The 23,837-nt window shown below is 41.8% G+C and overlaps 1 protein-coding gene across 2 annotated transcripts; it reads right to left on the reverse strand.

Moving 5' to 3' along the window:
• Nucleotides 1–13,368: 13,368 nt before the first annotated feature.
• Nucleotides 13,369–22,255, reverse strand: S1PR3 (sphingosine-1-phosphate receptor 3). 2 transcript variants are annotated; one of them, XM_073344913.1, is made up of 3 exons: nucleotides 21,910–22,255; nucleotides 21,285–21,447; nucleotides 13,369–15,092 (listed from the first exon to the last, which is right to left on the reverse strand). In XM_073344913.1, the coding sequence occupies exon 3, from the start codon at nucleotides 14,921–14,923 to the stop codon at nucleotides 13,781–13,783; it is 1,143 nt and encodes a 380-aa protein (XP_073201014.1). In that variant the 5' UTR covers nucleotides 14,924–15,092; nucleotides 21,285–21,447; nucleotides 21,910–22,255; the 3' UTR covers nucleotides 13,369–13,780. The 2 variants fall into 2 exon arrangements, with proteins under 2 accessions (XP_073201014.1, XP_073201016.1); XM_073344915.1 differs by lacking the exon at nucleotides 21,285–21,447.
• Between the last annotated feature and the right edge of the window lie 1,582 nt (nucleotides 22,256–23,837).

Here is a 23,837-nt window from a genome sequence, read left to right on the forward strand (position 1 = left end):
TCAGAACACTCCCCACTGGCATGGATGGAGATCTTCAGCTTAGGTCTGCCCTATTCCATGCAGGAACACAGAATGCTGAAATATGGAGGTACTTAAGTAGCACCCTATCTGGTAGCCGTGATCATGATTTTAGGAAAGAAAAGTCTTGTTTTGCTTTTTCTGTGATTATACTGTGCAAAGTGACTCTGTAAAATTTGCATCTTGTGGTTAGGGCTAAATTAAGGCAATCCGAGGCCCCACGCACACACCCTTCAATGGGTTCCCCCTTTGGGGTAGCAGCAAGTGTCAGAGTGAAGATGTATGGAACAAGCACACCTCTGAGAGTTATTGTTTCAGGCTCTGTATAGACTCAGACAGGCACTGGTTACCTTTGGGTCACAATTTCAAGCTTTTCTTAGCGTTCATGAGGGCTATTTTTAAAATCAAATGAAAGCTGAGATTCTGACTTCCTTGTGTCACTCTAGGAGGTGGGACATGGCCCTGATAGTACCTATGCTTTAATCTGGCACAGCCTGTGGTTCTATTTTTATCATCTTTCAATAATTCCATATCACATTTATGAAGTTTATTAGTAAAACAATGTTGTCTCTAATTTGTGGCCCTGAAATCTCTAACTGAGATTGAAAGTCAAACTGGATTCTTTCTGGTCTGCGCATCACCGTGCGTAGGAAAGATTCAACAGTGAGAATGGTTGAAACTTTCTCGATGAAAATTCTCCTGTCAGAAAATGTGGTTTTGTCTAAATTTCTGCAGAAAAATGTAGATTTAGACAGTTTTTTTGAATTTATGATTGGAGGAATCAAAGGGAAAAAAATTCACTTTGAGTTGACGTGTCAGAATGAAATGTTGGTTTGAAACTAAAAATGCCATTTCAAATTATATGAAAGTGTCGAAATTCTCTGTTTCAACATTTCCAATTCAAATCTTTTCAAAAATTTTTGTTCCATGACATATTTTGCTATTTTGACTTTCCGTTTGATGCAGAATGGAAACTTATTGTGAAATGTCAAAATTTCCTGAGGGATTTAGTTAGAATTTAGCTAGCAATTCTGTTTGGCTTATTCTGCTATAACAGAGTGTAACTAACTATCAAAACTAAAGTTGTTTGTACACAATTTGAAAGGAAAAACATGGACCCCAATCCTGCAAACTTTTAGGGCAGGTCTACAATACCACTTAAGTCAGCGGTTCCCAAACTGCAGGTCGGGACCCCAAAGTGGGTTGTCATTCCCTTTGAATGGGATCGCCAGGGCTGGCTTAGACTTGCTGAAGCCCAAGCCCCACTGCCCAGGGCTGAAGCCAAAGCCCTAGGACTTCAGTCCTGGGCAGCAGAGTTCAGGTTGCAGCCCCCCCCTCCACCAGGGCGGTGGGGCTTGTTTGGGCTCAGGCTTTGGTCCTGGGGTCGTGAGTAATTTCTGTTGTCAGAAGGGTGCAATGAAGATTGAGAACCCCTGGCTTAAGTTGATCTAATTTACATTGCTCAGGGGTGTGAAAAAGCCCTCTCACCCCCAAGCGATGCAAGTTTTGCACTGTCCACACCAGCACTATGTAAGTGGGAGATGCTCTCCTGCCGACATAGCTTCTTGCCGAGGTGCAGTAATTATGCTGACAGGAGAGCGCTCTACTGTCAGCATACTGCATCTTCACCAGACACACTACAGCATCAGTGCAGCCGCACTGATGTAGCACTGTAGTGTAGACTTGCCCTTAGTTATGTCAGTAGCACACAGGAGATAATGTATGGAGACTACTTGCATAAACGAACACTAATCATCTGAGTCAATGTTTGAAGTTCAGATTTCTAGTTTATTTAGCTTTTTTAAAAACAGTCTTTTCCCTCAAAACAACTGAATAGCAATCCATTTTTACATGTTTGTTTATTATTACTACAGCTGGGACACTAAAAGATTTTTACACATTTATTTCACTTAATTTAAAATGCACCGGTGTCTCAACACTTCCTTCTTTAGGTCTTAAGGACTTTGCATGAAACCGCAACACTTTGCACTTGGTACTTTGCACAAGTGTAAGATGATTGCAAAAGTTGTAAGGCTAAGGAGAATCAGGCCCCACCTACTTCCAGCCATCTCACAGGAGACTTTTAGCGTGCTACAACACAGGGAGAAGAGTGGCTTCTGTGGTACTTAAAAGCATACATGATTGCAGAGCTAGGCACCTGCTTAGGTGATTTTGAAAATCCCATTAGGTGTCTATCTGCATCCTTAGCTACCTAAATACCTTTGGAAATTTGGCCCACAGAATAAAGTGACAGGAGATGGTGCATGAATGAAAGCATTTTAAACGTATTAAAATAACTTGTAAAAGAATCTTTTGCGTTGTCCCAGTTGTAGTCTTCATAAACTGGCAATCAATCAGCTGTATGTAACAGACCCTTTTCCTAACTTACCGTTTTTTAGATCAAATGGGTACAGTGAAAACATGAGAGATTTGCAGGAATATTGTAACCATGTAATTGTAATTGCACACGAACACAACCTTTACTTTATTTTCTGAAATTGTAAATAGGCCCTCTGAAAGCTTTAACACATGCTTTGAAAATCAGCCTTCAGATAGGTGGCAAGGAGACACAGAATGATGGGGTGCTTTTACTGAATTCTCAAGAATATGTTTCATGGGCTACATCTTCCACTATAATTAATTAAGCTACTTTGAGCAGCTTTAGTGGCATGAAGAAGCTGGAAACTTGGCAAATCTGCCCAGCTCAGAATTTCCCTTGGTGAGGTAGTACTGGGGTAGGGAGAATTACTAGAGAAAAGGGGGGCCTGAGCTATGGTGATTCCCAGCTGCTGGAATGGATCCTTGTGTGATCCATCACCTGCTCTTGTTGCTGCTCATTGGATTTGGTCCTGTATGTGAAAATAACAGAATAAGGATATAAATAGATGAATGCAGGGCCCAGTCCTGCTCTCATTAAAATCAGCGAGCAGTTTGCTCATGACTTCTGTGGAGGGAGGCACGATTAAACCCTTCATGATGGGGAGAGTTCAATCTTGTGAAGTGTTTCCAACCCCAAACATTCAAAAATTATGAGTCAGGGCCAAAAAATCAGGATATGGGCTTAAAATTATGAGATTTTTAAAAAATCATAATTGTGGGTTTTTATTTTCTTTCTGGTGTTTCAGGCTTTAGGTTTCATGTTTTCAAGCTCCCCCTCCCCTCTAAAAAGGCTACTTTTTAGAATGAAAGATGAGATTAGCACATCATCCCATGATTCAAGGAGCTGGGATTTTACAAAAACAAAAACAAACAAACAAAAGAGAGCCAAATTTGTGAGACACATGATAAAACCATGAGTATTGCAACACTGGAGTGTCCTCAGTTTCTTCCTAAGGGGTAGTTGAGGATGTTCAGAACTATGTAGGAAGCTACGGGTACCTTGCAGTAGCAGGCCTATTGTCTAGACGCATTCCAAATTATGTGTGAGGACAGCTAGAATCTGCCCATCAGTTTGGTTTTCATTTATGTTACAATTGTGCGAATCATGTGCAATAGACATGCCTTAGGGCCACGTTACTAACTCTTAAGTAAACCAAATGTTTCACATTAATTTTACTGTAGGTGTGCAAGAGTCGTTATTTGGTTGAAATCAATGCAAAATTTTCAGTGAAGTTGCCCTTATTAGTTCTGGCAGCTGAATTTCAGCCTTGTTTCTGAAGTTTCAATCAGACATTTTGGTTGCTGCAGAAATTTCAATCATGTAGATGGCACAAAGAAAAAAAATACCATTAGCTCCTGACTTCAATGGGTGTTCTGCCCAAAAAAGTACTCCTGTGCTCATCTTCAATAATGCAAGCATGGGAGAGCTAGGCTGGCCATATCTGGGTGGAGAGCACAGAGGGAGACCCAGCTTCCACGGCATTCTGTCTCCTTGCCTGGGGAAGACCCTCAGCAGAGCTGAAACTTTGTAGGTCAGGTGATGGTGTGTGGCACAGGAGAGGGCGGAGACCATCAGAATTCCACAGCATGCTGTCCTGCAGACCACACAGATACCACCAATGGGAGTTAATGCTGTCCCAAGCAGCACTAACTTCTACGGCATCTGTCCTAGGGTTTGTGTTAAGGAGCTGCATGGGAAACAGCCAATGGTGCCATTTTTCCTGGGATGGCTGAGCCAAAGCCCATTGAAATCAATGGAATCAGCCTGTAGGTTTGGAGGCCCATGACTTTTGCCTCTTCTACAGCCCCCAGACCTTTCCTCTCTGAGGAGAGTATTAGAAGGAAACTCCATAAGTGTCCTATCAGGGGGTTGCGTGGCCCTCTCATATAGGTTTTCTATGGGAGATTGCAATTTAGGACTGAACAAGGGCTACAAGGTATGAATAGAAAATAAAGCAGTGCACGAAGAAGATGTAGGTATGTACTAGAAATCTGGCAGGTATCACCTGCCAGTTTTATATGTTCTGTGTCTGGGGTTTATTATTTATTCCCCTCATGGAATGGTAGTCTCCTATTTCTTAGCATGATAGTCTCCAGGTTCCCTGCTATGCAGTTAGGAGAGGAGAATTAATAAATATTTATACCCTTGTACAATTATTGCTGGCAGACAAAATGCCAGATGCTAGCTTCAATTTATTCGTAATGGAATTTATACATATTTATATATTTGTAAGTAATAAATGCCCCATTTTAAAGCTGGCACATTTTTGCAGCGTCCAGGCAATTTGCAGCTTTATATCAGGACTTTGCAACTTGTGACTGTTTAATAACATTTAGTTACAAATCCATGTTCCAAACTTTTGTCCAGGGCATCCAGGCAGAGACCCTCAAAGGTATTTAGCTGTCCAACTAGTTACACACTTAAATACCTTTAAGGATCTGGACTCCACTGTCTACTTGATGCAGCGAATAGAACTAAATATGTGCAGTAAGTGTAAATATATATAAACAATGCGGTACACTAAGCAAACATGTGCAGCCTTCACCCAACTCTGCTGTCACTAAAGTCAAACTCCCATTGATTTTACTGGGAGCAGAGTTAGGCCAATGCTCAATGCTTTTGAAAATCCCACACCAGGAATACGAAATAAAAGAGCTCACCTCACACACTTACCAACAATATTGAGTTTTTACTTCACATATTTTTCCAGTTAGAGTTTTGTGAAGGTTACTTACCTTGCTGCTGATCAAAGTAGGGGGAACTGTTCACTAAATCATATATTTGACTCTCACACTTGTGATACCTCAAAATTAAGAAATACAGTGGCTAAATTTGAAATGTGTTCATGCCTAACATGAAGATCTATTCTACAACTTTCTCCCCCAGTTCCTCCTCTATCTTCAGTGAGGTTATAAAAAAAAAAACAACACCCAGAAAATATTCATTATAAACCAATGAAAATGCATTATAAACTAACAAAAAATAATGAATATAGTTGGTATGGGAAATAGATTTTTTTCCCGTGTGACTACATTTGTGTAGTAATGTCTTCTGTTCCAAGTGAAGTTCTCTAGTCCAAACATAACTTAAACCCTGGCACAAGCTGAGTTTTTTTGGAAGATGAATATGTTCCTTTCAGTCATGAATTTTTTTAAAAAAAACTTACTGCAGTAATTTTTTTTTCAAAAGTACATTCAAAATTTATTACTTTTTAGAAACATTTTTGATTGAGAATTGTACAAACTGGTCTCTTTGTAAAGATGAGTGGTGTGTGGAAATACTGTGGTTGTTTATTGTCCCTGGAACTTTTGTGAGTTCAAAATGAAATCTATTATGAAATGTTCTACTATGTCCCAAGATTTTTGCTAGTCCACTGCTAGTGTCCACTTTGTTTTTAGAGCTGAATCGACTCTTCGGAAATCCTTCAGCCACGGAATTTAGTCACTTAGCCCATTTTTGATTTTCCAGCTTGTGCAGGAAGTAATGAACTCACCACTACTTTTATCAGATCTAAGGACTTGTCTACATGGCACAACAAAGCACCCTAGAGAGGAACAGTGAATAGTGGAGTGCTGTAACATTTGGCGCTCTAACTGCCCCATGTAGACTCTTCTGGCATGAACTAAAAGGTAGCTCATTAACTAGGTGCCTTTCAGTTTGTGCCAGCACAACCTGTATGGGGTAGTAAGAGCACAGACGATTAGACCACTCTACAAATCACACCCCTCTGGAGAACTTGGCCACGGCATACAGACAAACTCTAAATGTAGGCAGTGGGCCTGATTCTTATCCCCCTTATCCAGGTTTTCCACTCACTAGTTTAACTCATTTTTTACTTCATTGAAGTCATTCCTGATTTAGAGCAGAAACAGTGAGATCAGAATCAGGCACAATGTGAACCATGGCCAAATTCTACAGGGCTTACTTCACTGAGGAGGCTGACTGATGTCAATGAACTGCTCATGTCAGCAGAGTAGGTGGAGTTTGACCCCAATTATTTTAGATTACAACATGCTAGGGAAATAAAATGACAGTTAGGGCCAAATAATGTGTTATGAGTTGGCCGCAGTTACACTGGAGTAGTTCCATTTGCTCCAACAGAGTTATTGTTGATCTACAAGAATCCATGTGAGAACTGAAACAAACCCCATTAATAAGATTTTGCCAATTACCATTTTCATAACACAAATAATTGCTGCTATATGTCCTGATTCTGGGCCAGATAATATCCTGGTCTGTGTGCCGAGATTTTCCTCTCTCGTCTGCAAAAGGATGGAGTTGGTGGGTTAGCCAACTCTACAGTAACATCCTGTTCCTTCCTTGGACACGATGGACAGCACTCTGAGGGTTGGCATTCATGGAGGAGGAAGGGCACTGATTGGGTGTGCTTGTGGGGTGGGGAGTGGGCAGCCCCATGTTGGATCAGTGGGAGGCTGGGCTGATGCACATCAACCCAGCCTCCCTCTTATCCCACAGATTACTTGAGAAAGGCAGTACCTTGTATTAGCTTCCTTGTAGAATTTCCCTCTTTAAGGGGAGGTCAGAAGTAGCTGTGGCCAGGGATGCTCCTTGCTGCCATAGCCACTAGGGAGTGTGGATGGGGAACTGGAGCTTTACAAACAGTGGAGGCAGCACTAATGTAGATGCTAGGGGAATCCTTAGGTTTGTGGGCAGGCCCCACAGCTCAGCTCATTCTGTGACTGGGCAAACGGTACTGGCAAAACTCAGAGAAAACTCTCCTTTGAGTTCTCTTCCAATTTAACCTGCTTCCATGGGGTTTACCACTGGAAAGGACTGTCCAGGCTCTTGAGAGAGGCTGAACCTACAGCTCCAGCTGAAGTCAATGGATGAAATTGTGCTCTGATTACATCAGTGTAAATCCCATGTAGTCCATTAAATTAAGTGATGCTACACCAGGTTTGCACTGGTGGAATTCAGCTCAAAGAATATGGTCCAGTGAGAGTTGATCAACCCCTCTCAGGATTTCATAGCTTTGTGGATTTTATGATAGCAGATGGAGTTGCGTGAACATTATTTGTTTTAATTTTTATTATTATGGCAGGTGAAAATAATGAACTTTCAGGCAATGCTTCACTTCTAATTACAATTGGTTACTGGGAAATGTGCCTTTATTATGAAATAGCATAATTCTGCTTGTGTAGCAAACCCTTAGAGCATTTAACTTAATTACTAAGGATCTGAGCTTGTTCCCACTGAAATCAGAGGCCAAACTCCCTTTGACTGCAACAGAGTCAGAGCCTGTCATATTTGGTTGACATTGTATTTGTGTAGATACAGTGCTTTCAGACATGACTTTTATAATTTAACTAAGTTTTCTACACAAACACACACGCTTGTTCCATTTCTTTGAAAGGTGACTGCTACATCATAACTTTGGTTCAAAGGTTTGAGATTTCAAAAAAAGTTTTCTAAAAAGTTTATGGTACTTAATGATTTTAAAATACTGTAACGCTGTAAGACTGTTGGCAATAAAAACTCTTGTGAAAGCTCTTTTCCTTAGGTGGTTTCTTTTGTAGTCTGGAACAAAAATAAAGGCTCTGAAATAATGAGTGTGAAGCGTGTATTTCTTTTGTGGCTTTTCCTCTATGTACAACAAATCAGCTAGACTGAGGGTCTGATTCTGATCCCACATAAGTGCAACTTTTGGCCCAGTGCAGAACCAGTTATTTGGGCTGCATTCTAAGATATTCTTTGGTGTTTGTGGTGAAAGAATCAAGGATGGATACCCTCCACAGCACCTGTAGTCCCATCATCACTGTCAATCCCCTAGTTTCCCTGCCCCTCAATCCCCATTGTGTTTGCACTGCCAGGTGGGCTTTCTAAATCCAGGCTCCCCTTTCTACAGTAGAGCCATGCTGGTTCTGCAGTGGGCAGTGCTCTGAGTTCCCATGAAGAACAGAGCTAGATTTATCCATTTGTGTATAACTGCCTCATATATTGTAATATTGGCTATTGCATAGGCATGCACAAGCTGAGTAGCTAGCTTTAAAATGAGCACAGTGCTGAGCTGCAGGAAGTGAATTCGAATGATGAGTTTCCTCTCCATTGGAATCCACTGCCAGAATGAAGGGGAGAGATCAGGGTTGGGTGGAAGGTTGCCATGTCAACCCAGAACCATGAGGCCCCAAACAGTTGAATGGCTTACATAGCTTGTAAATTGGGCTAACTCAAATAGTTTCTTAGAATGGAAGGGGGCATTTAAGCTCAGGCTTATGGACATGTATGTGGGCTTTGGCTATGACAGTAGAACCTCAGAGTTATGAATACTAGAGTTACAAATTGACCAGTCAACCACACACCTCATTTGGAACCTGAAGTACACAATCAGGCAGTAGCAGAGCCAAAAAAAAAAAAAAAAAGAAGCAAATACAGTATAGTTCTGTGTTTAAATGTAAACTACTAAGAAAAATAAAGGGAAAGCAGCATTTTTCTTCTGCATGGTAAAGTTTCAAAGCTGTATTAAGTCAATGTTCAGTTGTAAACTTTTGAAAGAACAACCGTAATGTTTTGTTCAGAGTTACAAACATTTCAGACTTACTAACAATCTCCATTCCCGAGGTGTTTGTAACTGAGGTTCTACTGCACGTATTTTCATTCTTATTTCAGATCTAAGTATGGAGACACACACATACCATTCTTAACTTGAGGCATGGGGTGAGTTTCACTGCCCTGCGCTTTAAGCAAGGGGGAGCATGTCTGGCTGGCTGTGAGAAGAGAGCAATGCTTTCTGGCTTCTGGGGAGGAGGGGAGATGTAAAACTGCTGGAAAAGCAGTCCGTGTGCTGGATGACTCACCACCTAGGAATGAGGGGTTTAAAAAGGTCAGCCTGGGCCTGGACTCCCCTCATCACTCCGAACAGGCTAGGTAGCACCCATCCTCCCTCCCTATTTAGGTCAGAAATATGCCAGGTAATTAGCTATATCTGCTGTGGGCATTACGCTAGCTGCCCTGTTAAGGGGGGCTGGGAAGGAATTTTTCCCTCACCAACATAATGGCCAGGTGCAGTGGGGATTTTTTGCCTTCCTCGCAGCAGGTTCAGGTGGGCTCTGTTCATGCACAGCATGATGGGCGGTAGGCCATATATCACAACTCTTTATTTAAGTGTATAGCGGATCTTCAGTTCAGGAACTCCATAATTTAAGGCACAAAAGAACGGATAAATGGCTTGGAAAAGGAATTAAGAAGAGGTGCTTGGTAACTGAGCAAGCCGGGGGCAGTTGGGGACTCCTCTGATTGGTAAAGCCGGGAGCCAACCCCCCCATCATTAGCGTCCACCTTAACCGGGGGTGGTCGGAAAGGTACCAGCAAGGGAATTGCTGGAGGGACCTGGATGAAAAGGGAACGGGGGAGCTGGTGGAAGCTCCCCGCCCCGGAATTGGCGGTTCCCGGCAGTGGATCTGCTGGAGGGACATGAACAGAAAAGTGTGTGTGTGTGTGGGGGGGGTGCTTGAAAAAAGCACTCCCCACCTGTAGCCAGACAACCAGCCCCCCCTCTCAGATAAGCATTGCTGGGAACACAAGGGAGCCAAAACAACAGGGCACTTAACATAAATTCCAGCACAGCCTTTGAAGCTGTGAGAAGCCCAGGTGTGCTGCTCCAATGTGCCTCTGGGAACATATACAACGATTAGGCTCACAGCAGGCAGAGGCCCTGTGACAGACATGGCTCTTAGCCCCTACTAAATAGCGTGATGCACACACCCCGACATCCTAGGTGGGAAAATATTTACCCTGATAAAAGGAATGTCCAGTAGTCGACACTTATTGTTTCTCTCCCTTGCAAGTGTAAACTACTCTTGTGAGAGCTGGCATCGCCCAGACAGACCAGCCCCAATTTGGCATAAGAAAGGAGAAAGAGAATAAAGGAGTACAGAGGTATAAGTATGGGACCTACAGCATCATGATTTTTGAGTGCTTTTCACTATCTATCTGCTGGTCAGATAAGTGACTGCCTCCCAGGGCTTCTGCAGCTAAGAGGGTCCCTAAACCTTGTCCCTTATTCGTCTTTCCGCGGAATTGAGTGACCGATCCTGGCTTGGCACCGCTGGAATCGAGAGATGCAAGGAGGGTAAGAAGCACCCACACCTGATCTCCTATCTTTAGTGTACACATATTTTGAAATAGAGCTCTATACTTTGTTTTCTTTCTTTGGGATTGTGGCTTCAGTTTTGTAACTTGTTTGTGTGTGTAACATCTCTACATTTAAGTAAGTAGGCACTAGCAATTTTGTAACCACATGATTAGAATCTAGTTTAATAAATTTTGGTAACCATTTGTGCATAAGCCTGACTTGTTTCTCTGGTTTACTGTAAAGCAGCCAACACAATTAAAGAACCTCAGCCGTTTTGGCTATAAAGCCTGGCCATTAGGTGAGAGTACTAAGAGCCTAGCGTTGAGTTGTGCCGCGTCCACGGGGCAAACTCTTGGGGCGCCTGCCAGTCAATCCTGACTGCCCACTGCGAAGGAGCTCTGAGCTCTAGCAGTTAAAGTCACGGGTGTGGAGAGGCTCTTAGTGCTGCCATTGGGGCACCTGTCAGTCAGTGTTGACTGCCCACTGCGAAGGAGCTCTGAGCTCTAGCAGTTAAAGTCACGGTGTTTAGGACCTTGGGGCATCCGTCAGCCTAGCCCGGGCTGCCTGCCGCGAAGGGACAGTGCGTCCTAGCGGTTAAAGTCACGGATGGTATAAAACGGGCATAGCTGGCACCTCACCAAACATCCTTGGCCATCGGCTAACACCACCCCCCAGTGAATTGTGGGGGTTTTCTCCTGCACTGCACATTTTATCTGCTGGGTTACTCCCAGACATCTACTAATAAAGTAGCGGCCTGATTAAACCCATATCTAATGTCTCCTGTCATTCTTTCGGCCTAGCCAGACAACAGCCACACTGCTTTCCCTCACACTAATGGGAGTTGAGTTGCTCAAGCCCTTCCTGTTTACAATAGCTGAGAATGGAGCTTTTGGGCTAGGGGAAGACTGGTCATTTAAACAAATCAAACATTTAGAAGAACAGGTAACAGAAGGACTTTAGCAAACATTTTTAATGACACTCCTGTCAAGAGAGCTGTCCAAGACTGGAGAGTATAACCACACATCACTCCAAGATGTAAAGAGATAAACCATGAAACTACAATATAGCCACAGTTCAGTTTATAACAAATACACATACAAATCCTACAGCTTTGATTCACTTCATAGCCACAGTTCAGTTTCCTATGTCAGTACACTTGTTTTCTTGCCACTCTTTGCCAAGATTTTCTTTCAAGTGGCTTATAAATTGTAACTCACTGCATTGGGAAGTCTCTGTTTTATACAAGTCATTTCATATTTATTGGTATCTTCACAGTTGCTGCAAAATCAGCCTCTTTCTTTTTACAGCTGTCAGAAGACTACTGACATTTTTACACGTAGACTCTTACCTTGCACTTGACAATGAAAAGGCAAAACGGTATATGTCGAAAGGCTTTTGCTACATACATTACAGGGTTTCTGCACTGTACATATTCTTTAAACACAGCTGCTTTAATTACAAGAAAGAAAACTAAGCACCAGTTTTTGTAAGTTGTGAATTAAGAAGAGTTATGATTTTTTGAGAATTACGATACCTTACTTAGTGATTTCCCTGCCATTGCAGGGGCTTCAGGCAGTGGTGTGCCCCTTTTTTCCCTACGGCACATAATAGTCTAGTCTCCTGTGGGCTGTAATACTTTGGTCTAATTTTGGTTGTTGGATTTAATGTGTGGGTGCTAGGTGGGGTGGGGGACTGTGATATACACTGAGACTAGATGATCTGGTGGTCCCTTCTGGTCTTAAACTCTATGACTCTAATGCTTGGTTTGATTCATTTAGGCTGGTCTTTTCAAATGGGTCCAAGGGAATTAGGTGCTCAACTGCTATTGAAAGTCAATGAGAGCTAATTTGAGCACCTGATTCACATAGGTCCCTTTGAAAAAATCCCAGCCTTAAAGCACAACTCCTTTATACTTGTGTGTAAATTAGGCATGCTGCACTGACTTCAAGCAAGCTATGCTGCTTTAGACCAGCTGAGGCTCTGGCCCCATGTATTTATGAGCTGTTAATCACAATGGACCAGACTACCTCCTCTTGGGATAACACATTTGGAAGGGGATTGCGGGGCAGGAAAAGTCCACAAAGTACTCACAGGGGATAGATTTGGGGTGCCAACATGGGTGCAGAGGGCCAGGTCCCCAGTGGACTCATGGGGAGCCATTCCACATCCAGAGGAACAAACTGTAATATGCCTTCTCTTGTGCAGCATGACTCCAAATGAACAGTTCTGCATCAGCTGGATCTGTCCCTAGAAGATGTTAATACAGCTCCACGCTGTACTAGCTCCTGGATGGGACTCCAGAAGTTGTGCAAGGATTTTGTCAGGGTCCATTGCCTTTTTAAAGGAAGCCTGTTTTAACTGTGGAAGAATGCCACTTTGTAGAGACTTTCACAGGTTTGACATACTGTTTGCAATATATTTAAAAATGTAAGTAAAAATACATGCATTGGAAAAGTACCTACCCTTGATATATGTGTGAATTGTTAGATCATATTTTAACTACCTTGAATAACAAACATATATACTTGCTTTTAGTGGTTATTCGATACAGTTTGCATAAAATAAACTGAAAAAATTTGGCCACGGCCCTAGTGATCATACTGTTACTATGTAAACATGAGCAATCTGTGATTACTGGTTGCAAGAAAAACTACTGAGTAGACATAGCATCTTTATCTGCTCAGTTCAGGATTACTACTTCATACATTTTCAAACATACAATTTGAAACTTCTACATACTTGTATAATCTGTATTATTGCATTATATACTGTAATACTATGCATAGCATAATACAAACTTTTGCTATACAATTACTATTTAATAAAGAAATGTACAAATATACAGTTATTTATACCACATACATGTAAGGCTATTAACATAACAGCAAAATATGTATAGAGAAATATAATGCACTTTGTATAATGTAAGTAACTTTTCTCCCAATTAACAATAAACAGGATAGTGGGATACGTATAATAGCTGATGTTTCTTATAGGTGATGTAGATGTACTGTAAGATCAGACTTTACCAAATACACTGATGTCATACATGTCATCATGACACAAGGATTTTGTGCAGACTGTTGGGTAGTAGAAAAAGCTTTCCTGAGTCAGATCTTTTACAGAATTAAAACCCAAAGCAAAACAAGTCATGTGATAAATAGACACTCAGTTAACTAAGTGGTTAGTATCTTCCCCTTGATTTAAGTTACAATTTAAGTGCATGAAAATGGAAAGCTTGTAATTGAATCCTACAAAGCCATAGATGAGTCCTTGACTTGCAGAGTCCTTCATTTGCACAAGTTTCCATTCTGAAATGATGATTTATCTTTTTCATTTATACTTGAGGGAACACTAATCTGTGGGAAATCATCCTTTGGTTTCTGTGCATTGCTGCTGCTAGACTTACTTCTGCTTTGATCTGGAGTGGGCTGAATAGGCAAAGATCTAGCCACATTGGTCTTCACTAGACAGCCACAAACAAGGCGAAAGAAAGCCCGACGCATTTCCTTGCTGGCTAAAGTGTAGATGATGGGATTCATCGCAGAATTGAGGACAGCCAAAGCAATGAACCAGTCAGCCTTGTATAAAATGGCACATTCTTTTACTCTGCAGGCTACATCTATAAGCAACAGAATAAATAATGGAGACCAACAAGCAATGAAAACACCAACTACAATAACAACTGTCCTAAGTAGTGCCATAGATCTCTCTGAGTTACTATGATTAGTGACGTTACGGCTACTGGATTTTACCAGTATGTAAATACGTGCATAAAGGATAACAATTGCCACCAAAATGGCTATGAAGATACTTATGCAAAATACAACATATTTCTTGGAATAAAGAGGCAAAATTGTTGAGCAGTCTGGTAAATTGCTGATACAGTTCCAGCCAAGGATTGGTAAGGCACCGAGGGAAACCGAGATAAGCCAACATGTTCCAATAAGAAGGAAGACCCTGTACTTTTTATTTGCATCATAAGGCCTCATTTTGATCATAGTTAAATGTCTCTCAATGGCTATGGCTAATAAGCTTAAAGTGGAAGCTCCTAGGGCAACAAACATACTTCCTTCCCTAATAAACCAGATTGTGTAGGACAGGCTCAGAGTTCTTTTTCCAGACATAAGAATGTTTACTTTGTAAACAATTCCAGCCAACAGATCACAGAGAGCTAGATTGCCAATAAAAAAGTACATACGGTTGTGAAATTTGTTATTTTTCCATATGGCAATCAACACCATCAAGTTTTCCAGGACTATGAAACTACATATGATCAGAAATGAAACAGTTGTTAACCCTATGCGATCAGTCGCCTTTTCTCTTAGAATAAGTTTTCCTGTATAATTATAATGTAGCACAATTACAGAGTCAGATTCTTCATTTCCTGGAGTGGTGAACGTAGCAACAAATGGCATAGTAACTGTCGCCATAATTTGTTTGTTTTGTTTTTAAAATCATGAAAGTCTAATTCCAATATCTTTCCACAAGAGGGAACTCAAGTCACATTCCCCAAAGCAGTTCTCTGAGTCGTTTGAGGATGCCCCAGGCTTCAGTAGTTGTTGCATGTCAACATCCAGCAGTGGCAGTGAAACCAAGAACCTGGGGGAGAAAAAAAGTAAGTAGAGTCAATATCACTGTCTTTATATAAAGCAAATCCTATGTATATGCCTTATAATAATTTAAAGGAACATTAAATTTGTGGGGAGCATTAAATATATACCAAGGATTGATGTTACAGTGGGTTTGATCATTTGGAATCTGAAAGCCAACCACCTACTAACTAAAACTTTAGTCATATAATTTGATTATAATTCTACTGATGAAAAAAGACGGAAATGGCGGGTATTGACTCCCTGTGTTGTCGGATCCAAAATAACTATTGCTGAGTAAACAAAGTACTTTACGTGAAACTGAGGAGTAGGGAGGAAGGTTTAGCACAAACACCCAACCAATCTCAGGGAGTTTATTAACTACCTAATTTTGACTCTAAGCAGGAATAATTGTAAGTAGTTTTACTTGAAATCCTCCAAAGCCAACACAGTTTTTAAGATAACAAATCAGATCCTCAGCTCCTGTTATGCTCCCTGGGCCACTGAAGAGGTACAAAGTGACTTTGCACCATCTCTAAAGTGTTGATGAGCATGGGAGAATCCAGAGGTGATGATGAGGCAGTTTGGGATAGGATGGAGATATTCTGGGGCAGATTGGGAGTGTGACAGGGTCTAGGCAGCGGTGCTTGAATGCTATGTGCTCTGCTGATGTCAAACCAGTGGAACATCCCTGTGACTGTTAAAAGTGGCTGTGGGAGCTGTTTTGGTCCCTGGCAGCCCTAGGATTAGAAAAGGTATAAAGGTGGATTTTAGCCACTTGTGCTCAACTTGTCAGGTACCCAGGCCCCAGCTGCTACTGTAATAGATGTGTTATAAATGTCTAAAATAGTTTCTCTCTCTTAACATGGCAAAATTATACTATTTATAGTTAAGATGGTGTCTGAAAACCCACGAGCTCAAAGACAATTCTACTAATTGGTTGCATTAGGTAACTTTTCCGTATCATTACTTTATATACAAATTAAGTCCAACCTTTATTTGTGCCATCTAATGAAAAGAAATCAGTAGTTCATAGCATGTAACTTCAGAACTACATTAGTTTCTCGATTTAATTATACGTGAAAGATTAATCAGACTTAATATTTTACTAATACTTTTAAAAACAGCTTTGATTTTTCTTTCTCTGTCATGGCTTTGAATCATCACTAGTTTTTTCCATGAACTTTGATATCATATAAATTCACAATAGAGGACCCGAGGCTCATATTTTTTTATTATGGCATACAAATACTGCAAAAGGACTACATGACTATGCAAAAATAATATGTGATGATGTAAGTATGGTGGTGCTTCAGCCTTACGATTTTGCAGGAATTGTTAGAACTTAGATACTGCATGGTCAGACTGGTACCAGCACTTAGTTATTAGGTACTATAAAAAATACATACATTGTTCAATAACACTGTTATAACTTGGGCCTGATCCTTTTCCCACTGAAGATGGGAGGCAAAACTCCCACTGATGTCACTGGAATAGGATTGGACCATTAGGTTGCCAACAGTTTTTCTGAGGCCCTATAAATCTGAACCTTTTAAACAAAACAACTTTATTCTTAGCAGAGGCTGACTATCATAAATAATTTACAATCTGCACGCTGTATTGCACTGAAACTTTTTGGATGTTTCTCCTTCACTATAAAAGTCATTTCACATTGTCCACATTCACTGTAAATGCCTTCCCACTATAATACATTTTTATGTGTGACCACAGAAGAAATCAGCTAGCCATAGTTCGATAGTTAGATCAAGCAAAGATATTCATCACTGGGCACACAAGAAAATGATTAGTTGATGTTTACATATATGATATAATGGAAACCTCCTTACAGTATCACACGCAACAAAATAAATATTTCAGTAGTAACTATTTTGTGAGTAGAGCCATCATTTTGTTATGTAGAAGAACAAATATGTTGCTTTCTGTCCCCTGTGTGACCAATGAAATATTAAACTTTATCAACCAGAACCTCAGCTGGTGTAAATCAGCACAGCTCTATTAAAGCCAGTATTAGCTACACCAATTTACACCACCTGAGGACATGGACTATATATTTAATCAACAAAAAAGACACAGGATATCTTCCATTGTTCTTAACTACCTATTGTTAAAATTATGATCATATGCAGTATCACAATCAACGTAAATCTTTGCTTGCTTTGGACAGTGTATTGGACAATCAACAATAGAGTTTCCTGCTGAACGATGGATTTTATCAACATGATCTAAAGTAAGCAGTATTACCAGTTAGGACCTACAGAAAATAAATCTCACTGATGAACCTTTTCAATGTTTATATTAATAATAATGCAATAAATAATTTAGGAAAATGCTTGAAAATTAAAATTTAATCTGGAAGCAACATTTAAAAATAATGTTTTGGACCATATTATGCTATTGATTTTTAAGCAGAACTTCCTGTTTTTCTGCTTAAAAATCAATGGCATAATATGGCCTGCTAATTTTTTTTAATAGTTAGTTGAATATTACTATAAGAAGACATTGTCAGATAGAACATTTTACAGGACACTTCTTTGTCAACATAGCACTACAGATATAGACATTCTACAAAATATCTTAATGTCAGTTACATACAAATGACTGGTCACTGCTTACTAATCCTTCTATTTCTCCTGTTGTCCATAGAATGTTCCAAGTAAAATAGGGTAGATGAGACCAACTTCTAATGCAACAAAGAAACAGGACTTTCCCACTCTCACTTCCTCTAAATCAAACAAAAGCCATTCAAGTCTTCTTCATACATCATAAATTAAAGAAACAAAAAAATCACAAAGCCCTAATATATTTCCAGGTCTCCTTTAAATTGCCCTAGCAGAAACTTGTTTCCAGCTAAACAATAACAGCAGGAAAGCTGTGAAACTTCTCTCTCTCCCATCATATTCACAACAATGTGATATCCACTCACCTTGAAAAACTGTATCTGGAGATTCATGTGAAAGTCTTACTGAGAACACTTAAATATCAAAGCTTCATCTACATGTCTGATTCAGCTGTTCTCAGTACAGACCTCAAGGCAGGGGGCAAAGATGGATGTATACCACCTTTACACCTCACTTTCTCCCCCAAACACCAGTGCTGCTGGGGGCCAGTTTGTCCCTATATACAAAGTATAGCAGCCTCCTTTGCTGCTCTAACTCACACCAGCAGAAATGGCTCCCCAGCACCCACTAAATTGGCCTGGGATCCCAAAGCACATCAGGGTTGCCCATATACTCTCTATGTTGAGAACAGAGGAAGTAGCATAGAGTCAGTAATGTGGCTGTGGTAGCTGGGGATTTTCCCAAGCCAGGGAAATACCTAACTGCCCAATTAATACACTTTGTGGTCTCAGCGTGCTGCTGGAGTGGTTCATGGGACTGTATGGAAGCCAAAGATCTGCTCCAACACTGTTGGTTCCAGTCTTGCACCACTGAAATCAATGGAGCAGGAGCTGGTCCATTACACATAAGTAATGTGTTGTTCTATCTTGCAAAGTGCTAAGCAACACCTGCAAGACTCCCATTGGGAACTGAGGGCTCTCAGCACCACAAAATAGACACTCAGCAACTTGCAGTAGACTGAAGAAATAGTCATCTAGGAGTTATATTGTCTGGAACAACAACAGAACGACTTTGCTTTCTGTTACACCCACCCTGAAGGCAAAGAGGTTTTATGGGTATAAAGGAGAAAAGAGTTTGGCTCATTGTTTTTGTGTTCTCACTCTTACTTTTGTCTATACAAGGACATATTATATTACACAGTCACATTGATAACTGAATTATATCTCTATCCAGTACACCACTGGAATTGACCTTTTCCTACATTCCAAGCAGCAACAAAAAACCCTCTTGAATAAAGGGACTGGAGAGACACTCCACACATTCCAGGTCTCCATCCTTCTCCATATGTAGCCATTTGCTTTACCCACAAATGACAATTTTAAGAAAGGAGAAGGAAAAGAAAAGAATATGTGTACGACGCCAAAGTTTCTTCTATTTTTATTTATTTTTAAAGCTTTTCCAGATGATGAGTAAATGTGTGTAGTTTGTCAGGCACGCCCTGGGGGCATTAAATTTAAGAATACAAAAAGCTTTCTGGGAACATAGGTGAATTTTAATCTACATTCCCTGTTTGCAATTGAATGGCTCTAGCTGCAAATGGGATTTAGACAACAAACATCAGCAGTCAGAACAATATTTCTTGGAAAGCACAAACAAATGAGAAATTTAAAAGTTTTTTTAAATAAATGTGCTGGCAGTTTTATGGCTTCGGCCAAAACCTTTAATAAAGAGTTATTTTTCTTGGCTTCTAGTTTTTAGACAACAGCATTTTGCATTAGTAATTCTTCCAAGTAGCAAGCGTGCAACTCTCATATAGGAGCTCTGGGTGTTTTGAAACTTGGCTTTAAGCATATTGGCAGAAGTTATCTTTACTCTTTTCTCCTCCTCACTCCCTCTAGCTGCCCTCCCTCCTTGGAAAGCATCCACTGTTCAGTTTCCAGATTCTAAAAGGTTGCAGTGACCCCGACTTTCACTCACTTTGGGTCAAAGATCTTTCTTTTCTAAACAAAGAACTAAAGGTATGCAGGGAGTCACTTTTCTAAACAGGAAGTAATTTTCTAATCGGGAACAACTCTCATAACTTTACCTGTTTAACCACTCTCCCGAAAATTCAATCAGTGTGACAGTGAGCCTTCACTTTATATATCAAACTAATTTCCTTTCAAGGATCTTTCCAAATAAAGTGGCAACAGATAAATCTAAAAAAGCAGCAAGTGGCACCAACATATACTTTTTTTCCAGGTTATCTAGTACAGTATAAGGAAACCTTAGAAATTACATTAAGTATAGTACATAGGACAAAGAATTGATTAGAAAAGCTGACAAGGGAGTTGTATAACTTTAAAAAAGCCTCAAAGACTGATCACCACATGAGAGTATTGAGGAATAAAATATGACAGGTACTAAAATTTGCAAGAACAAAATTAAATAACTTTTAATGAAATGACCAGAGAAATGCAGCGTTCCCGCAGCATATAACTTTGCCCAAGCCAATGTAACAACCAGCTGTAGGTGGAGATCCTCATTTGTAATTGACTCCAATATTACAAGCTCTTGGGCTGTAATGATATTTTCAGTTTCAGAACTTGCTCACCAACCTTGATACTGTACTAGCTCCTTCAGGACTGTTCACTGGAACTGCCCTATCACACAGCCCTCTTAAATCGTGTTCTTAGCACAATGGAGGTAAGGCTGGCTGGGACTTGACTACTTCTTCAGGTGAAATTCGTGATAATTAATCAACATGGAAATAGGACAAATAATATGACGTCTTATAACTGGGACTAGCAAAAGTGACGGACTCGTACCACAATTCCAGCCCTCTGACTTTAGTTGAAACGTTTAAATGCAAATTGGTCTAAAAATCAAGACTAAACAAATAGACTAAACAAATACGTCTGGATCTGCCCAAATTAGCCGATCTCTCTCTCTCTCTTTCACACACACACACACACACACACACACAAAAATCCTTTCCTCGCAAAGCATATCGCAGCCATCAGACTAGTGCAAGTGACCTGAGCCCATAAATAGCAACGCTACCTCAGTGTCCTTCCGACACAGTACACCCACCATGGCGTAAAGGTCAGCCCCTGGCATTCAGGTTCAGGATAAAGTACTTGGTACGCCTCTACACCGCTAACTCCAGCTAGCTCAGAAGAGTGAGACTCCAGTAAAGAAGAGGTGGCATGCAATGTGTAGTTGTTGGCCCCACCTCTGTAATTGTCTATAATGTCTAGTTTCAGAGTAGCAGCCCTGTTAGTCTGTATTCGCAAAAAGAAAAGGAGGACTTGTGGCACCTTAGAGACTAACCAATTTATTTGAGCATAAGCTTTCGTGAGCTACAGCTCACTTCATCTGCTGTAGCTCACGAAAGCTTATGCTCAGATAAATTTGTTAGTCTCTAAGGTGCCACAAGTCCTCCTTTTCTTTTTATAATGTCTAGGTAGGTGTTTATTTCTGTAAGCACCACTTTATACATAAGTGCCTCCTCAGAGTCCTGTTTTCTGCTTCTACCCGTCAAAATAGCACGCTCCGCTTTAAACCCCCGCTCTGGATCGCCTGCCCTTTGTCTGACTAGAATCTACCCCGCGTCGCGTCCGCCTCCAGCTGGAGCAACAGACCTGAACGTTCGGATTCCGGAACGCGAGGGACCAGGTGACTCGAGAGCGACAGCGAGGGAGGTGGGTCCCGCGGTCGGGAGCTGGACCGCTCGCCAGAGCTCACTCTTGTGCATTCGTTAGAAGCCGACACAGGCTAGAGACCAGCCAGCTCGCACCCCGCCGCCTGCAGGGTTTGCAAGGAGAAGTGAGACCCGTTAGAAAAGCGCCAGGCGAGCCGCGAGTTTCCACGAAAAGCCAATCGGAGACTCCAAAACTTTCCCAAACTCTGCAGCCGGCTCTCCGCAAGGGGAGGACTGAATGGACTCACAAAGCCGGGTGCGGGGATGTGCGGGGCTGAATTCCAGGCAGGAATCAAGCATGACATCCCTCCCCCCCCTTTTTAAAAATACCCCTCCCCGAACCAGCGCCAAATAATCCAACCAGCCAACAGATACCTCACTACCGACCTATAGCCGGGCAATTAAAGACGATCGTGACTCTGATTGTGAGTCCTGTTGTTATTATTATAGACACCTCCTGACGAACAGCCCCTGCAGCGGGCAGTTGAGCGTAGCCAGGTTTCTAAGGAGAGTTTCCTGTAGTTTAAAGGTGTGGAGATCCGCGGTTTAGCTTTGTTTGTACTCACGTTCTACACCCGAGCTATTGCCTGCACGCTCCCAGATCGCCTCTGCCGCTTGGGGGCATTCGGGTACCCAGCATCCTGGAGAAGATGGGGTGTCTCCGTGGGTGTCCTCCTAGTCCTCTGGGTGGGGATGACGGGTCTAGCGCGGCAGTAACTACACTGGTCTCAGGCAAATGCCCCCGAAACCGCTTCTTTCCGGTTTCCTGCTTTCTCCACTCTCCGACTCTGTTCCGGGCCAAGCAGGACCAGCCAGCAAACGCGTCAAGTCCAGCTGAACTTCCCCCCAGCCGCCCCATGTGACTCTCCCCTGCAGCGAGTCAGAGCTTTGCGGTGTCTCGGGGATGCTCAGCAAACTTCTCGGGCTGCCTGGGAGGAGCCGCTGCACACCGCCCCGCTTCACAGCGCCTCCCCTCTGTATCGCCCTCCTCCCATTCGCAGCTCTCTGGTCCTTCCGCTCCCCTTTGTCCCTCTCAGCCGCTGTCCATCCCCCTCCTCTCTGCTCCTTCTACGTCCTGTGGCCCACTCCTACCTGGGCCTTCCACCTCTTGCCAATATTCTATTCCCCATCCTCCCTCCATCCCTGCCTCTCCTCTTTTCCACTCCACCTTGTCCCTCCTCTTTCTCTTTCTGCCAGCCCTTCATTCCCTGAGCCTAGCCTTGTCCCTTGACTCTTTCTTCCCAGGCTGGTCTTTTCATTCTCATTTCCCATTTCCTCCCACCCTGCCCCTCCACTCCTTTCTCCCTCCCAGTTTTCCTCCCCTGCCCTTCCTCTCCTCTTTCCTTCACCTTTCCCCTCCCCCGTTTCCTTCCAAGTCCCATTTCTAGACCTTTTCTCAGGTTTGTCTCAATATTGTGCTCTTGTGGTGAGGACTGAGGCTGGCTGGCTGCTGTCCCTACGGTCTTACTGCTGTCACTACCAGTGTCTGATGGGACAATGCCTGCCAGGGAAAGGTAGTGACAGGAATGGGAAAAACAGGTGTAAAGGAGGATGGCAGAGGAGAGCCTTGAAGCAGTGAACTGCATTGGAATCAAACAGTTTGGAGCAAAAAAAAAAATGCTAATATTTTCAAAAAATATTGGATAGTCCTTACGATATTGGAGCTTTTGGCATTCTTGAGTCAGAGCCATACTCTCCTTTGCTCAGCCTGTCTATGTCACTATGTTATTTGTATTAGAGCAGCACCTACTGGAGCCAATAGGAGCAACACGAACATAATGTGAGGAACTGCTCTTCTCTAAGGAGGCTCACAGCAAGGGTACTACACTGTCCACCTCTAACTTCCTCTAGAATAGCTTCTTACACAAGTCCACAGTGACAATGGCAGGGATACTGACTGAGAAAAGGGAGTTCTGGGATCACAGAAATGAAGGACTGGAAGGGACTTTAGTATGTTATCTAGTCCAGTCCCCTGCAATGAGGCAGGATTAAGAATTATCTAGACCATCCCTGACAGGTGTTTGTCTAACCTGCTCTTAAAAATCTCCAATGATGGAGATTCCACAACCTCTCTAGGTAATTTGTTCTAGTGCTTAACTACCCTTACAGCTAAGAAGTTTTTCCTAATGTCCAACTGAAATCTCCCTTGCTGTAATTTAGGACCATTACTTTTTGTCCTATCCTCAGGGGTTAAGGAGAACAATTCATAGCCACATAACTTCTAGATGGCTCTATTACAATATGTGGAAGCAGCTGCTTTTGAAAATATGCAAACATCTGGTCAAGAGGTCCTGAGTACTTTAATGTATCAGGAGTTCCAAAAAGTACAAACATGCTTGTAAGGAGTCTGTGGATGCATCAAAACTGTTCTCCCAAAGACAGCATTGTTAGGTAGATGTGCTGAACTTGTAAGAATGAGTGATGCAACAAACCACTTCCATCAATCAATTTCCCTGTAACAGGTCCATTGCTAAGTGCAGACAGTCCTGTAAGG

The sequence above is a fragment of the Lepidochelys kempii genome, chromosome 5, assembly GCF_965140285.1.
Source record: "Lepidochelys kempii isolate rLepKem1 chromosome 5, rLepKem1.hap1, whole genome shotgun sequence".
In the NCBI taxonomy this organism is placed as follows: domain Eukaryota; kingdom Metazoa; phylum Chordata; order Testudines; family Cheloniidae; genus Lepidochelys; species Lepidochelys kempii.